Genomic DNA, 17,698 nt, shown 5'->3' with positions numbered 1-17,698 from the left:
CCTCCTTTTGGTAGTTGGAGCATTAGGGAGACATTGAAATGTCTCCCTAATGACCGATGTCTCCCTAATGTTGAAAAATTTACCACAAAATGTCTCCCAAGTGACCTATTTGGAAATATTCAAATACTGTTTTTGTCTATAATCTTGACAACCTCACCCCATATGCAGGCGGTGCAATGCAGATGTGCAGGTGTATATTTGAGTAGTCTGGTCCTCATGTTGTGATCCTGCATGCAGTACAGTGGGATAGTCTGGAATCTACGCCAGCCCACCGAGAAGATGAGAGGGTCTCGGGTCTTGAGGATGCGACTATGCCACCTGTGTTTCTTGAGCCTCATCTGCAAAGTGAGATGAAGGTCAAGGGGCAAAGGATATAGGATTAAAAGGTGATAACTCCCATCAAAAAAATTGGACAATGTGTCCCAGAGTTACATAGTATCACAAAGTCTGGCTGTTTCTGAATCAACTTGCTCCGACACCGGGGCTGGATTATCCAATCTAGGTACAGTAGGCACTGTTCTAAGAGCCAACAAAACTTGGGGCCTACAAAAATATGGAGGGCCTACGAATATACCACTGTGGCCCACAAAACACCCGATTGACTTTTTTCTAAGGGGATGGAGCAGACCCCAACCCTGCCCACATGTCAACCTGCTGCAACTTTGACCCCACCAGAAAGCCTAGTTTCATCTCACCTGAACATAGCCAATGCTGTCCTCACTGCTCAATAGGCCACCGAGAATGACGGGGTACGTTGGGTTAAAGTTGGTTACAAATTCACAGGGAACACCAGTGACCTAGACACGACACAAAGTATGATTCACATTTAGGGTCTTTTGGCTAACATTTAACAATTGGTGTGCGACTAAATTTAAAGTTTTTGGTGCTTTCAAACCTTTCACTTAAACAGTGATTTAGAATGTGTTATGTTTATACCTGCAGATAATTCCAATATGTCCCAACGTAATAAAAGGGTCAAAAGTTGCACAGGTGAAAGGGTCTTTTAAATAACCTCACACAATGGGTATCAACAGGAGCCCTCAACAATTTTAAGCCATGAAATGTTCATTTTCATCAGGATGCCAGACTGAGTGATACATCAAAACAAACAGCTTAGTTTGCTGTTTCTCATACAAACTAAAACAAATTACTAAAAAAGTGGCCTTACGACTCGTTTTCAAGAACCATTTTTCAGCAAGATGAGTCATTTCTACCAAGTTTATACAACTAGCAAATTTGGCAGAAAAGTAGAGTTTAGCAGATAATTGAAGAAACATTGAATACCACTTGAATTTTAAATAAAGGACCAAGTTGCTCTGAAGTAATGGCCAAGACTGCTCGTGCATAATGAAGTTCGCACATTGGGTTTCTTTGGAACAAGTCAATGGTGCTGTATTGTTCTGTTTTAATATTTCACTTCTTTAACCATCCACGTCATTCAACAACACAATACCAAAAAAGACAAGTTGCTCAAAAGACCACAGAGAAACATGGAAAGCAGAAGTTTGATCAAAAATTCATACCTCAACCCTCACATACAGTCCTGGTCTGAAACCCTCATATTGCGTCCTGAGTTCATCATCAAGATCTTCAAACTCGGCCCGGTTCAGCTAAAAAAAAAAAGAAGCAAAATGCTTCGACTGCATCATAACTGCTTGGGGTGCGAGTCATAACACGTCCAGTGTCATTCCAACCTCACAAGTGCAGAATAAGACAAAAAATACCAGAAACAGCCTATGCATCTTTTATCAACTATTCCAGAAACACTGTAAAACAGGTAAACGTGTGTTATCCCACTTCTGGATTTCAGCACATTGGCAAAGTTCACTATAAAAAAATAACAGCCTGAGGGTTTGCGCTAGCATGGGATAATTTGCATGGCACATGAACAAGTCCCGAGAGCTGTACAATGAGAACTATTTCTTGATCATCACACCTGGCTGGCAGAGTTGTAGTAGAGTCCTTCCCAAGTACCAAGTTTATTCTTGGATATTATTAAAGATGGTTTGGCAGGAGCAATGCTGTATAATACAGATGCAAATTCCAAATGAAATTGAAGACCTCGGACAAATTGAATCTAAAATGAACTGAGTTTTTAAGAAAGGTTTTTGGAAAGTACTCATGGACTTTTTTTCCAAAGTATTTTCAAGCCCTTTTTCCAAAAGTTTGATTAAAAAGTATTTCATGTATCTGAAGTCCCAAGTTTTGTTACTCCTGTTAGTCAACTGTCAATGTTTCTTTTGCTTTCAGCACAATCAGGTCAAAATTAGGTCGTAAACAGACTTGCAAAGTACTTGACTACAACCCTTCCGAGAGTGCTTTGTCATATCAGTAATATCTTTCGGCTGGTTAGGGCTTCAGAAACCCAGATGACAATATCTGGAGTGATACGTTTATGAAACACAAACCAACTGGCCTCATTTTGTACAGTAACGCTTGCTACCGGTAGGTTGCCTCAGTCCTTTGAGTAATCACAGTGCCTTCTTATAGTCATTCTTGACCCCATACGAGAGCATGCAGAAGTGATCTACTGCCCTGTCAGTCAATATATAAGTGTACTATTGTCCTCGTTGCCAGTCAATATGTGTATATGGACCCCTTTAATATTCTACCTGTGCCTGGTCCGCCATTTGGGCCTTGAGGTCATCAAAGTAGTCCCCATCCCCCTTTCCGTCATAGTCCAGGTCAAATGCTTGCTTTAGTTTCCTCTTCTTCTCCAGGCGTTGCTCCCGCTCACTCTTCTCTCTCTCTTCCTCGGCCTTCACCTTTGTGACTTGGTCGTCATCCTCACTATCGTCATGGCTTCCATCCCCAGAGTCTGCTTCTGCCTGGTGTGTGCTGCCTTGGTGAACCTCACCGGTTTCCAAGTCTTCAAAGTCACCGTAGAGTTCATCTGATAATGAACAAATGGAGAGAGCTTTTTCTACATAGTCCTCTGACATTTCAAGGCCGCCACAAAACCAAACAGTCTGAGAAATTACACAAGAAAACATTGCCCAAACTTTTCTAACATGATCGAAATAAATCGTTTCAGACAAAATCTCTTCAGTTCTTCCCTATGTTATCTTGCTACCCATCACAATCTGCACTCAGGTTCTGCCATAACTTGTTAGATTCAAGACTGTTACAGCCTGACAAGTGAGGCTTCATGTCCTCTTCTCCTGCTCTCCGACTAAACATCCACCAAATCACTTTCAAAACTTGCATGCAAGTTAAACTGGCCGGCATAAGGAGGGTAGTGGAAGAAAGATTGGGCCATTGGGTTTGGTACACAGCACTGGAGTTTACTGAATTCCAGCGGCTTCAGGAGTATCTGAGTATATACCGTCTTGATCCAGAAGCATTTTCGCGTCTTCTTCCTTCTCCCACTGTCCAGTCACAAAACAGTCACGGATAAGCTCCTTAACCTGGTGAAGAAAAGTAGAACCACATCTACAATACAGATGTTTACATGGACATTTTTCAGGACGTTCTGGAATGTGATGCTTGTATCACAAAGTAACATTTGTATTTTGCAAGTCATCTTGGGCAACCCTCTGGCTCTTGGACTCGGTAGCAGAAATTGTATAATTTGACTTCAAACCTTTTGTGCATTCCCATCTTTGTCCAGGTTTTCTGTTTGCATATTCAACCTTTGAAACACCACCAAAACCTGTCCGTGAAGTCCTTGCTGGTGATATTCTCTCCAGCTGACTCCACTTTGTCCACAATGTTCCGTGCGTATTGTACTTCCAAGTCTTGTCCCTACCTCTTCAATGGTCCAGTCTCGGACGTGTTCCACTGGGAATGCAGAGCAGTCTTGGTTGTTCATCTCTCGTCTCTTTTTGCTCTTGGAGTCCTTGTCCGGCCTGCTCACCTTGAAGAGACCTCCCAAATTATCATCCTCATCACCTTCATCACCCTCATCATCCTGGCTAACGCCTGTAACAGTTTGACAATAAAGTATCCCTTGCAGTTCTTTATTGAATTGATGTACAAACGCAAAAGCTGCCATTCTAAAGACTTGCACTTTATTGATACAGTCATGCACACCATTAGAAAGCTTTTCCTTGACTTCATACCTGGCCAATCGGAAGACTTTTCAAATGGCATCTCAAATTCTAAAAATTATGATCCTAAACATACAAGTAAGATTGCCTACATGACATACCACTTCCATAGACAAGCTTGCGAAGGTTGGGTGTGCTGTTCTGCTGTCTCAAAAATGACTGCGATGCCTTCTGAAGTAAGTTCTCCTTCCACTTCAGATGACCTGAATAACAAATGTAAGGTCTATGCTATGGACTCTGCACAGACACTGTTAACCCCAACAGCATTCAATCCTCCAAATATTGGAGGACGGCTGAAAATCTGAAAAAGTTAAGATACATCGGCTGACTTTTCAAATACAGCTAAACGACACAAATATTATATTTATCATTGAAACCTCATAACTAGCAATGCTCCAAGGCACCACCACAGACCAACATTTGCTGCAATGTACAAGACAAGCCACGTCTCTAGAGACTTATCAGATATGTACGTACAAAAGAAATGAGAGATCAGAAGCATGTTGACATCCACAGTTGGAAGTTCAAGGAACGGTTGGCCTTTTTAACCCATTAGCATCTCTTTTGAATGTACATGCAGACTTCCTGGTCATGTTTACACATCCTCTGTGGTGAACTGAGTAAGTACCCATGCAGTCAGGTCTACCCCTGCAAGCCCATCGCAAGCCATCCCCTCTTAAGCCAATTCACAAGCTGCTCAAATGAACTCAGACAAAAGCATTGTTTTGTTATAGTTCAACTGACTATTGTGATTTGGCCTATGACTGGGCTTGTGAAAGGACTTGTGACAGCCTCGGCTACCACCCTGCCATTAAGGCCCATACAAAGCCAACAAGAGTATCAAGTATCAGTGTTTGTAAAAACCAACAAAACATTTATATGAAATTCAGTTGAGTTTGGCTCTCACCAGACCCAAACATGGACTCCTCTCCTTCCTCGGCACTAGCTTGGCCATCACTAGCCTCCTCTTGTCCTCCATAATTCTCCTCATGGTCGTCCTCATCATATTCCTCGTCAATGCCATCTCCATCATTATCATCTTCCTCTTCATCTTGATCACTCATTACTTCTGATGGAGCATCTCCTTTCTGTTTTGCTTTCATTACAGTTTCACCATCTGGGCGGTCATCTTTGATTTTGTACTTCCGAACTTCTGACCGTTTAGTTCTCTCCTTCTTGTCATGAGATTCTGGAGAGAGTTTGTTTTTTTCTGTCTTGGTGGTTTGGGAATTGATGGTGGAGCTGCACTTGATGCTAGTTCTGAAAAGTTGTATGTCTGAGTCAATGTCATCTTGATCACTAACATCGTCTTCTGCTTTTTTGTCATCATCTTCACTTTGATTGTCACTTTCGTCGTCCATGCTGTCTTCGTTATCATCTCCTGAATCATCGTCTTCATCATCATCTTCATCTTCTTCCTTTCTGCCTTCCTGTCTCATCTCTGCTGTTCTCCTATCTTCCTTCTTTGCATTCTTCATCCCTTTTTGCGATGAGACGTCCAATCTAGGGGCTCTCCTGGACGAGGCCTCACTGCTCCTTGGTAGCACATCTCGAGGCAGTTCAAGCTCATCTTCACTATCAGCAAAGGCAACATCCTCAAAATCCTAAGAAATGAACGCAAACCCAACATCACAGAAGGTACTCCGTGTACACGTATTAAGAGAATCTTCTTTTATGATTTGTTCTGTAAGGGAAAATTTGCCTTTTAATACCTGTATACAATGATCACTTGCCAAGAATCATTTTCTAAGAATTCTTCTTTGGAAAAGGCAGCATGATTACGTACTTGTCTGAACTTCTTCTTTCTTGGTTCTTGTGAACTCTGTTTGGAATCATACAAATGATGAGCATCTCCAATGTCATCGTCATCAGCATATTCATCTTCCTCAATTCCACTTTCTTCTTCGTCGTAATCCTTGAAAATAAACCATCAGTGGAGAGAAAATTGTATTTTCAAACCTAAGGTAACTCAGTCAATTATGATTTTTGAATGGTCAATGACACATTTGTTGAAAGGAGTGCTTCATTTATTCAATTTGTGATTAGCTAGTTATGTCATATGTAAACCAGAACTTCCACATGAATAGAATTGCGTCAAGAACATGTATACTGGACTCGGTAATATCCATTCCATAACTGCTGAAAGGGTGCTATTTCTGTGTGAAAACTAACAACACCAAAGGACTTGCTAATCGCCATTTAAAAGGCAAGCTATTACACAAAAAATTTGCTTTGTGGTACCTCTTCTCCACTGTCCTCTTCCTCATCACTTTCCTCTTCAAACACAGCCCGCCTCCTGGTGCGGCCGTCCTCAATTGCTATGACATCCTCTGTTGGCACAGCAACAAAGCGGGAATCACTAGTAACCTCATCTGACGTCATGGGTTCTGATCCCCGGAATAATGCCAACTTGCTGGCGGCCATCTTGGTATCCAGAGTATGTTGGGTGCTGATGAGGCTTGACACAAGCTCATTGGCTGGTTTATCCTCCTCCTGGTGATATGAATGTACATTAAGAATTTCATTTACATCAGGTTCCCTACCTATACAACAGACAAAATGTGAAGCAGTACTGTCGATGATAGAACTTGTTTAAGCGTTTTATATGAACATCATTTCACAACACCAGCCCCTGATGTTAAATAACTTTCAATCCAGAAACTTGATTTGCATCAGTCAAATTTCAAATTCAGGTCAAATACCTCAAATACTAACCCTTAGAGCCATCACAATATTTGGACAATAATTCTATGTGTCACTCAATATTTTGAGCACACTGATGACAAAAGGCAGAGTGCACTGGCCAAGTCAACAACTCGTACACACATTCAGTCAACCTCTCCAGACCTGCCACGTGTGTCAGCACAACCAATTGGAACCATCAAAGCAGATAACATGCGTGCACATCACCCACTGCTGCCTATGTACACTGGCAAATCCCATTCAAAGGCAATCTGTACTGCTGTCAAGGAAAATCGTTAACGTGGGTTTACACCTCCTCTGGTGAGATGTGGGTTAATGTTATCAGATGGCAAAGCATACACGAGCCACCAAGTTAAATGTTCTCAGATCTTCCTTTAGTTTGAAATCCTGCTCTCAATTCCTGGGGTCTTGACACGAACTCTGTCTCAGGCTTCAAATTGGCATGAAGCCCCTGACCTTGGAGATTCTAGGTCAACTTTTTATGAATGGGACATGCAGTCAAAGCTGGGAGTCTTTTCACTCGGTCGAAACACTGAAAGTCTATAAATCGTATATGAGATCAGAGATAATGACAGAAGACCAAGCAAAGCTTGCAGACGTCTTGGAATACGGCGGAATCAGCCTATCTTGACTTTCTATGTCAGGCTACTCAGCACTTCTTCAGTTCACTCCAGGACCTACTACATATTGAATTGTTAGTATCTCATGATTTGAGGCTCTCTTCAAATTTTTGGTCTAGGGACATTCGACGATGATTCTACATACGAACATTGCAAATGCCAAACTCTTGGAATTTGTGCAATTCAAAAATTTAATCTCTTCAATGGCAACCCCTGGTTCTCTTAGCGGACTCAGTGGGTTGTCTAGACCCTTCAGAGCTGACGTTGTCTACAACAAGTGGAAATGGCTGCTAAATTAAGCACTGTTATTTTCCTATCATCAGATATGAGCCTAAAGTACCATACCAAACAGCCTAGCAAAAAAAAAAGACCTACTTGAGTGGTTGCACTATGGGGACGATTACTGCCCAAGTCGATGTATACAACATCTTTGTCGTAGATGATGCCTCCGACGCCAGACATTGGTGCATAGATCAAGCGTTCCTTCTCGTTGAGGGAGCGTTTCTTCTCCTTGTCTGGAAGCGGGCAGGGGTCAGGGAGGAAGGAGATGTCTTTGGTTGCAAAGTCACCGCAGCCTGAGAAATTAGAAGGAAATGAAATCTGACGTGATTCCTTTTCGTAGCTGGATGCTTTGGTTCTTCCTCCCTAAGTGATTTCTTTGCGAACCAAAGCTGAATCTATCAAAATGGAGCTGGTGTAACACAATTTACATGATCAGAAATGGACTGAGGGATTTTTCTATTACACATCAAGCAATACCAAATGACTGGAATCCTGCAATGAGTCAGTATTCCAATAAGGTTCAATATGCACGTGAGTTTGGCAATCAGTGAACTGATTCATGCACACTGAGCATGCATCGAACTGGCTGACATTCACATGTTCAGATTCAAGATGGCCAGTCCTCGAAGAAAAACCCAGCTGGCTTTACTGCAGGGCAACTGACCTCACTCCCCAAAAACTGGGACAGTAAAGAACATTCATCAGATGGGTAGAGACTGGAGATTCCGTACCTGGTATGTGTATGCTGCAACCCCTTTTCATTGGTGTCCCACGCATGTAGCCATACAAACTGACCGTTCGGTCACACTTGGAGTTCTGCCGACACAGCTCAGGATCAGTAAGATCTTCCATTCTGATGAGGGTGACAAACCAGAATACAAATTTTGAAATTACTCTATGATTACAGCAATGGGCCTAAAACTCAATGAATGAGCAGAGAAAACTATCAACGTAGGCTGTGCCCAATTGACTCGGCCGTGGCTGGAAATAACACAGGAGTCTATGACAGCGGCTCTAGCCACAATCCACAATGCCATGTTTCATTTCAAACCTGAGACAATTCGAACATGGCCTTACAAAGGAATGACCCTTTTGAGCAGTTAACCTATCTGACGATAACAAAGAGTTAAATTTCTAATTGGTCTCTGCAGACTGCATGAGTGTGTTTGATTCTGGACACTAAATAACATGACAAGCCTTCGGGACTGCTCAGTAGATAAACAAAATCAGCTGTGTCAGAGTAACGGCAAAGAAGAACTAATTTGATAGTCACACAAGAACACTCCACGAGTCTGTTTTGTCAAATACTATTCTGAAAAACACACCTATCTGCTAAGACATAGGGATGGGTGGTGCGCCAGACAAGTGGACGGAACTTCATAACTGAAATGAACCGGCCAAGGTTCAGAATCTCTCGGTTCTGGTAGTCTCCATGGACCATGCCAGACAAGTAGAAGAGCTTGGCACCCTACAAGAGACACAAATAGAGAGGTGGGTGTATTTAATAGTGAAGAGGGCATGCAGTCTATGCATCTCACAGTTTGATCGCATAAAGAACACGATTTTCATACTTTTAGGAGGATCAGATCCGGATGGTGACCCCTTGGAAGACTTAGCAACTGTAACAATCCTTCAATTTTAACATGTCTTTTCACCCGCTGTGGGCTAGCATTAGCGAGCCATTTCTTGTTCAACAACCGTGAAAGCAAGAAATCTAAAGGGGACATTTGTCAGATGGGGTCTCAGTTGACTTTAATGAAATCAAAATACAAGTGTTGTAGTCGAATTTGTCACACCTCCTTGCAGGGAAAGCCAAGACACAAACCATTCAAATGAACTGTGATGAAAGCATTCCTTTGTCATTGCTCACCCGACACTCGTGTCTAGCCTTGTGAAGGGACTGTTGACTGAACTTGTATAAGGACTTGCAATAGATTGGACTACTGCTAAAAATGCATTTTAAGAAATCTTGATTGAGAGAAGGTTTCTGGGTACACCGTGTGGATTCAATCTCTTCTACAAGAGTGGTGGTTCTGAGAAGAATCGGTGAGAGTGTGAACTTGATGTTTCAAGTTTATCCTGGCATCTTTTCTTGAAAGATTCAACGAAACTGCGTAAACACTCTTGAGCTCACATGGCATGCCTCCAATAGCATACATGTGTGCATATCTCACTGAGTACGGTAAACAGAAACAACTTTTGCTGTCACAGTGAGTCAAATTTTCACAAAAATGGTATTAAAATGGGACATGAATACGTCAGTGAGATTATTCAACCTGATAGATCTCTGTCCAGAATCTGTGTTTGAGGCGTTTCTTGGTTTTCTGAAGTGCCTTGTTGTTCTTCATCAGGTCCAAGTGGGTCAAGACGCCCATGATGCGGGGGAATCCATGCACCTGGACAATGTTCAAAAACTCAAACGTCTCCATCTCAAAGCCAAAACTGGCATCCACCAGCAGTAGGACCTGCACAGATGCAGACAAAAATATGTACAATGAGTTGTGTGTGCATGTCAGCTGGGGGTCAGCCCAAGAGTAAAACGTACTACTGATCCAACAATTGGATTTTGCTGGAATGACAGGGAATTCCAGGGGTTGCTTTTATGGGTTTTAATGGGATCAGGTACATTTACTTACTTCTTTCCCTCATATAAACAGAAGTTAACATGGAGAAAATTAATAAGAATAAAAGTTACAACGTAACTTTTGATTTGCTCTTTGTAGGCAACCAATCAATGAGAATCATATACACAAACAAGTACAGACTGGGTGTTTTGGGACTTTGAGACACTTCAAAAGAAACAAAAACTCCCCCTTCCACAAAACCCGACCTCAGTTCAGGGCTAGGTTGACATAGCTTCTGTAAAAACCAATGCGGTATGGGTCCAGGAGAACCACATGTACAATGTAATTTAAAACAGAAACATTTGTACATGTGCAAGCACTTAGAAAATTCAAGTGTACATGTGTGTATGTGGAAAAAGATTCGCTTACTAGATCAGCAACCTTTGCTAGGTCTATCATGCAGCTGATGTCATTGTTGCACTCAATGAAGGTCAGTCGCCTCTTCTTTCCTGGGGAGAATAACAAAATAAGCAGGTCACGACCTTGTTAGGATCAACCACTTTTGCCTTGGTCTTGCATGCCTTGGTATGGCTTTGTCAGAATAAATACCTCTTTAAAACTCACACTATTACTGGCTTGGGGTAAAAGCTCTTGCATACAGTGACAACCCTTTGTGTCGATGGATACAATTTCTTTTTGAAGTTTAATCTACGTACATGCTGTAAAGTCCAATGTAATTATAAATAGAGTACAGACAGGCCACCCTAGGATCACGATTCCAACTTTCATGGGTGTGTACCGTGTTGTGATGCAACTTTGACATAAAGAGGCAATGGGATCAGACAGCTTGGTAACTTCACATGTTGAATTTTGTTTAAAGTCTTACGTTTTCTTTCACTGATATTTTTTTTAGCACAGGAGGGAGAGTATTGTTAAGGAAGTACCTGGCAGGAACTTGACAACTTGCCAAAGCTCCCTCTTTTCATGAATCAGTCTTCATCAACCACACCTCTGGCTTTTACATCAATCTTGTTTTTTTTTTCTCTCATTTCGTTCAAATTAAGGTGAGGCATAAACTACACATACAATGAGAAATCATCTTTGCAAATGAAGCTACTTCTCACCTGAGACCACAGTAACTGGTCCTTGCACAGATGCAAGATTCTGCTTGGTAAAGTTCTTGACAAGGCATCGGATCAAGGTACTCTTGCCAACCTTAGGCGGACCCACGACGGCAATGACAATAGGCGGTGGCTCTAAGGGAGTCCTGTCTACCACCGGAATATGGTGCTTCTTGGTCTTGATATCTAAGGTCCTATCACAACCAATGACAGTATTGTTAACAATTGGAGAACTTTGAGAAGCTGGTGGCAACAGACATACCGGTCCTTTTTAACACTACTGCGAGTGCTCAGAACAATGCACACATGCTCAGAACTGGTAAAAAGGACCGATATGTTTGCCGCCCCCAAGCATTTGAAAGTACGGTATACCATTGTCCACTATGATAGACATCCATATGAACCATTCAAGATCAATTTTAACTGAAAGCTTGTTTTAATTATTAAGAAAGTAAACAAGTTTTCTTTTTCATCTTTATGGACACTGTTGGTTGTACAATGAACCAATCTGCCCTGAGTTGAAGTGCACCCCCAAAAACAAACACATTTGTAAGTTTTCCAAGCGGATTCTTGCACATGTTCTGCCTGTACGCAAAGACCATACATTAAGGAATTTGTTACACGTACTCAGCGTGCTACGTGACAAACACGCCATTGATCTCTATTATACATGTAAATGCGCGCCTATGCAGTGAGTACCCAAAAAAGCGTGCACTCTTTTGTTCCGGATACATGTATACTTCTCATGTCATACATGTAGGTACACAAAGTACATCTTTTATTCGGTTAACATGAGATACGTGTATTTTGACCAGTGTTATTTGCCTTACATTGTACAGGAGCAAAACTCTGCCAGCATGGTATGTGTACAGGCCATAAAGATGTGTTGGTCTTCAGCTTTCATTGGCCATATACTGGTTCATGTACTTAAATCTGACAACTAGTTTTGCAAGACTACCGATACACTGATGGCTTCAGGACAATCCAACCCCTTCCATTTTTTTCAGAGCTTGATTTCCCCAATATTTTTCACAAACCAAATACATGTGTGAGCGAGTCTGTGTTGAGGATCCAAGACACTGAACTGCTGGTATCTGAGAAGTTTTCTGGCAACAGATGTCCTGACAGTCACGATTTTAGCCATACAGCTGTTTGAGCATCTCTTCGATATTCTCTGTAAACCATTTTGGGCATGTACATGTACAAAGTATGAACATTCAAACATTTGAATTCTGTTTTACAACAAAATTAAGACACTCAATTTTTCATAAGTGCAGACCAAAATCCATGCCTTGAGACACAGGCAAGATTAAATGGAGTTCACTAAACAACCGTATCAATCAATATATATGTACATGGAAACGGATGATGCATGGGTACAGTATTAGCATGCTTGCTGAGAGATTTGTTGCCAGGTCAACCACACTGCTCGATGCTGCAGGCAACCTTGGAAAGACTGACGAGAGAACCAAGTTTTACCTTCGAACACTTCTGGCCGTCTTGTTGACTGAGTTGATGGCAAATGCCCGTGGGTTCCTCTCTCGAGCAGTCTGGTCCTGTTCATGTTTGTTCTTTTCCTTCTTCTTCTTTGCCTTGGGGCCAGAGTGAACTTTACGATGAGGCTTGTGCTCTGCTTTCTCTGAATCCATGGCTTGAGGTCGGTGTAGAATATTCCTTCAAAACTAACATGAATGGTTGAGAAAGATTTGACTTTTGATACTGCACAGAAATACCTTTGCACAAGACATGAACCACAATTTCACTCAAATTTTGGTAAAAAATCCAAGTTGTACATGTTTTTAAAAAGCTTGAAGAATGGGGCAAAGTGTTGAAGTGGTTTAACAATACAAAGAGGCAGAGGTGGTAATAAGTCAACTTTTGTAAGTCCAAGTCAAGTCACAAGTCAACTTTTGCAAGTCTAAGTCAAGTCAGAAGTCATTTGGTCCAAGCACAAGTCAAGTCAGAAGTCATTTGGTCCAAGCACAAGTCAAGTCAGAAGTCATTTGGTCCAAGCACAAGTCAAGTCAGAAGTCATTTGTTCCAAGCACAAGTCAAACCACAACTCATGTGATCACAGGTCAAGTCAAGTCACAACTCATTTGATCGCAGGTCAAGTCAAGCCACAACTCATTTGATCACATTTCAAGTCAAGCCACAACTCATTTGATCACAGGTCAAGTCAAGTCACAAACTCTTTTTCTCCAAGTACATGTCAAGTTGCACTACACTGTATGTGTGATTTCAAGCCACAGATTAGTCTTGGTTCCAAGACCTTCCATAGTTATTCTGCGATCCGCGACTCAAGTCACACAGGAAGGTTTTGGATATTTTTGTTTGACCATGGGCGGCAACAGACTGTGGAAAGAATGGTAGGATATGCATAATTCATATCACTTGGGTGATGATTGGCGGAAGTTATGTGAATAACCCGACCTGTCAACATGCTTCAAGATCACGAACGACGTTTTCAAGCTGATACATCAGTCAACATCACGTTCAACATTTTTTAAGATGCTTTGAGTTAAGCACTCACAAATATTCTTCTGTAGTCTAGGGCAATAGCCAAGACCTTGCGATGAGCGCAGGTAACCGAAAAATGTGAGCCATTTTCAATTTGTTGATACGGTCATGATGTATGTCTCTACCCACTTAATACTATCAATCTGGCCCATCTCTCCCCAAAAACGGGAAATTCACAGGAAGAATGCTAAAAAAATATCTAATTGTGGGTAGATGTTATAAAAAACGTTCTATTAGAGTGTCTTGAAGGTATGTTACATCCACCTAAATGTGGTATTTGACACAGAAATTTTCGGCCTTTGAGATTGGGATGCTATTTGTGTTTCAATTCTAGGCAGAGTGGTGTAATGAACTGCTATGAATAATTCAATATACCAGTAAGGCTCAAACAAAACTTGGGGAAAAACTAAGAAAAACAAAAGCATTGCCAAATAAATATGGCTACAGCACCTAAGCGATTCAGACGTGGCCATGGGAAGACAATGTTAAAGTATGGCTGTAAAGTGCCCTTTGACAATGACTACATGTGCGCATAAAGTCTGCAACACAGTTAGAATATATGGAATCTTACATTTGATTGTGAAGCAAACACATCAAAAAAGTTATCCTCTGCAATTTGAAGTTCATGTGTACCTGTACAAAGTTCCACTTTACTACAAATGATTGAATTTGCACACTGATCAACTTAACACCACCCTTGACAGGAGAAAAAATTCGAATCTGAGGTTCCACGGAAAAATACAAGAGACATTGGTGCTAACAATTACATGTATATTTGTACATCACTTAATCTAACACAATTCGTCTATGCACTGCAAGTATTATTCAGGTTGTTCAGATACAGAAATAAAAACAAGAAAATGAAGGGATACATGTGCATGTAGTGACATACATGCACATGTACATGCACATGTACCATCAGCAAAATAAACATGAAAACCTGCAACCTGAGGCAGCATGTATAATTTCCTACTACGCATTGAAATCCCAGCAAACTTATCTTAAGCACATACTGTTAAACACTAACAATAAAAGCATTGTTAATACAACATCCTGCTTATAACAATGAAATTGTTGGGTACCGGGGTATCTCAAGTTTATGTTTTTCGACTTATTGTGACTTGTATAAGGTTATTTGCTAAGAGGGTCATTCCATGCAGTTGGGGCACAATTTGTGACGGTGTCCTGTAGAGTACAGTAGATCATTTACTCTGGAAATAAAACACACACCTCTGTATTCAGCCTTCTTTCACGCAAGATGTATAACAATGTCAATTTGGAATCCACATGCAGGGAAATAGCTGTGCACTCATTTTTATGGAACCATGTAACAAATGACACTGTCATGATCTGTGCCCCAACCTCATGGAACGACCCAAGTACAAGTACATGTACCAACGGCCTCACTATAGAGCTGTTCAAGATTTTGTTACTTTAATGAATGAAACAATATGCAAACTACAGTTTTCTGATCGTCCATAACATTCACACCTTAAAGTCTGTAAAGTCTGTATTTATTTTCAGTGAAATCAATTCATCTGGCAGTCTGATTTAAATGAAAACGAGAAAGTGGCTGAAATGACCAATACTGTAGAAGTATTTTACTAACTTGTTCATTTAATGGTAACCTTGAAAACTACCGATGTCTTGCTAAGGTTAATTTCATTTCTCTTCATTTCTTCTTCTTTTTCAACTTGAATGATGTGTGATGGCACTTTTCACTGGCATCTTGAAATTCTGACTTGTACTCACTAGTGCCAAGCAAATATGTTATTTCGTGCTCAAAGACTTCATAAGGGTGTGCCAGTTTGTCCAACCCACATTTCTTGAAAAAATCCATATTGGTGCCTGTACTTGCCCTTACTTTGCAAATCTTCATTGCAAGGCACTCATTGACTATGAGGACCTAAGTCAATGCCTCCTTCCACAGGCATTTCAGGGCCTTTTTCCGAGGATCTCCTAGATCCTTCAGGTGTGTGAATAGCATGCAGAGGAAACCTTCTCCATCTTCTCCTCTCTCTGCACACAGCCAACATACGTCCTCCATAATTGGTGTTACCCTCTTGTTTTGGTGGCGGGCATCACTAATGTCTTTGAGTTCCTTATAAGGACAAAGTCAAAATCACCCTCTCATGGGGGCAGCCTTTTCTTTGAAGGGACATCTTGCAATGTGTTGCTTTAAGTTCTCCAGACAGACAATGTCCAAATGTTTTAAAACAGGCAATTTGTAGGGTCCAAGCATTAGGGTCCAAGAAGTTGCTCGGATTAGGGCTAGGTCCCTATCACTTTGTGACTGATTTTTGATTTGATTTGATTTATTCACTATTTCCACAATATATTATTACAAAAAATAAGTTAAAGAAAAGCAAACTCAATGATTCCCCAAAGTGGAAAAACCGGTAATAAGCATAATGCAAAAAAGTTAAATTAACATATTTCCATTGCAGTCCCAACTGGTGAGAAAATTAACCCGAATAAGTACAGCAAAATAGATTTTAAAAAATTACATCCAAAAATTATAAAGCCATCAAAAATACAACAAATCTACATGCACTATCAGAACAGTGCTCTGCAAAAATCCCCCCAAAAGAAAATTGCGCGATGTTTCATATAGCCACAACTTGTACTAATAATTGAAAATATTATGTTCAGCCCTGACCTTTATACATATTGTTCTGAACAACAAAAAAGCCGAAAAAACAACTATGTCAGAAAACAAATAACAACCATAGAACTTTTACTTAGCACTTCAATTAAATTATTATTAAAGATAGTAATTAATAGGTGACATGTAATAAAAGAAATGTAAGTTTATGTCAGTAATTATTTACTCTAAAGTATCAAATTCAAGCATTACACGTAAAAATAAAATTGAACTTGGCCTTGAAGCATCATCTTCAAGCTCATTGCACTAAGAATATATGTGCCATCCTGCAGATATATCTGGTAGGATATCCATCTTTATTTAGGCCTAGCTGTATTCGGCAGCACAAATTTTGTTGTATTACAATACAAGAAACTCTTTCAGCTTAGTTTTAAATAAGGGTTTCCTTTCACCACCACTGTTTCAAGGTGGATGACAGTGAATTCCATAATTTATCCCGGTGTAAAAAAAGAGTTTATCTGTTCCTTTGATAATGTTGATGTGGGATACATGTACACCCAGAACTGTGAGTTCATTTTTATGATGCAAGATATGGGGCCGAGAGAACCCCCCCCCCCACCTTTGTGTTGGTCATTGTTTGATCGGAATCTCAGGAATTTTTACAGACTTCTAGTCTAAGGGGGATGTGTCACTATTGGGTAACAATAGTCTAGAGTGTGTATAGGGATTGGACATGTGGGGGGTATCCATCGGCCCCATATCGTGCACAGTATCCTCCCACGTGGGAACGAAGCGGACGTTGGACCCCACAGTTCTGGGGTAGGCCCCCATGCATGCCTTAACTTTCCACATTTTCGGTGATGGACACGGAGCAGCAAACAACCTGGAGATTCCAAGTTTGACATCGTGACTACAGAGTTGTTTACATCGCACGATGTGACTTAAAAGGTCCAGCGTCGAAAACCCGTACCGTCGAAAACCCGTACCGTCGAAAACTGTTGTTGTTGTTACATTATTTACACTACATGGACTTGCACCGGCATAAAACAATGTTGAGGATCACGTCATAAAATTTAAAATTTTGTTATTTCTTACCACTTTCTACCGCCACGTTCACGTGCGCGTGCAGCGAAATCATAGATTTTATCTCTTCAACAAGTTCAACTCACATGGCCTGCAGGACGTCGCCATCTTAAGATTGCATTCTGGGTCTTTTTCCTTTCGCTATCTAGCC

General features: G+C 41.0%; 1 protein-coding gene across 3 annotated transcripts in view; it reads right to left on the bottom strand.

Annotated features, from left to right (window-relative positions):
• Nucleotides 1–17,680, bottom strand: part of bms1 (BMS1 ribosome biogenesis factor) — a 24,625-nt gene extending 6,945 nt beyond the window's left edge. The window contains exons 1-18 of one of the 3 annotated variants that reach the window (XM_022254530.2): nt 17,560–17,680; nt 12,819–13,021; nt 11,343–11,533; nt 10,648–10,727; nt 9,931–10,119; nt 8,980–9,122; nt 8,386–8,507; nt 7,748–7,947; nt 6,291–6,542; nt 5,836–5,964; nt 4,957–5,653; nt 4,151–4,252; nt 3,749–3,921; nt 3,326–3,407; nt 2,613–2,893; nt 1,524–1,610; nt 696–797; nt 158–338 (exon numbers count right to left, since the gene is read on the bottom strand). In XM_022254530.2, the coding sequence (XP_022110222.2) occupies nt 158–338; nt 696–797; nt 1,524–1,610; nt 2,613–2,893; nt 3,326–3,407; nt 3,749–3,921; nt 4,151–4,252; nt 4,957–5,653; nt 5,836–5,964; nt 6,291–6,542; nt 7,748–7,947; nt 8,386–8,507; nt 8,980–9,122; nt 9,931–10,119; nt 10,648–10,727; nt 11,343–11,533; nt 12,819–12,988 (3,181 nt within the window). In that variant the 5' untranslated portion in view covers nt 12,989–13,021; nt 17,560–17,680. The remainder of the gene's footprint in view (nt 1–157; nt 339–695; nt 798–1,523; nt 1,611–2,612; nt 2,894–3,325; nt 3,408–3,748; nt 3,922–4,150; nt 4,253–4,956; nt 5,654–5,835; nt 5,965–6,290; nt 6,543–7,747; nt 7,948–8,385; nt 8,508–8,979; nt 9,123–9,930; nt 10,120–10,647; nt 10,728–11,342; nt 11,534–12,818; nt 13,022–17,559) is intronic. The other 2 variants (XM_022254531.2, XM_087147493.1) reach the window with 2 other exon arrangements.
• Nucleotides 17,681–17,698: the final 18 nt, after the last annotated feature.

Source organism: Acanthaster planci, linkage group LG16 (assembly GCF_054643075.1).
Source record: "Acanthaster planci isolate LZ-2023a linkage group LG16, COTS_SCS, whole genome shotgun sequence".
In the NCBI taxonomy this organism is placed as follows: domain Eukaryota; kingdom Metazoa; phylum Echinodermata; class Asteroidea; order Valvatida; family Acanthasteridae; genus Acanthaster; species Acanthaster planci.
Note: the sequence above shows the minus strand (reverse complement) of the source record. Positions and strands in the feature narration are given on the sequence as shown.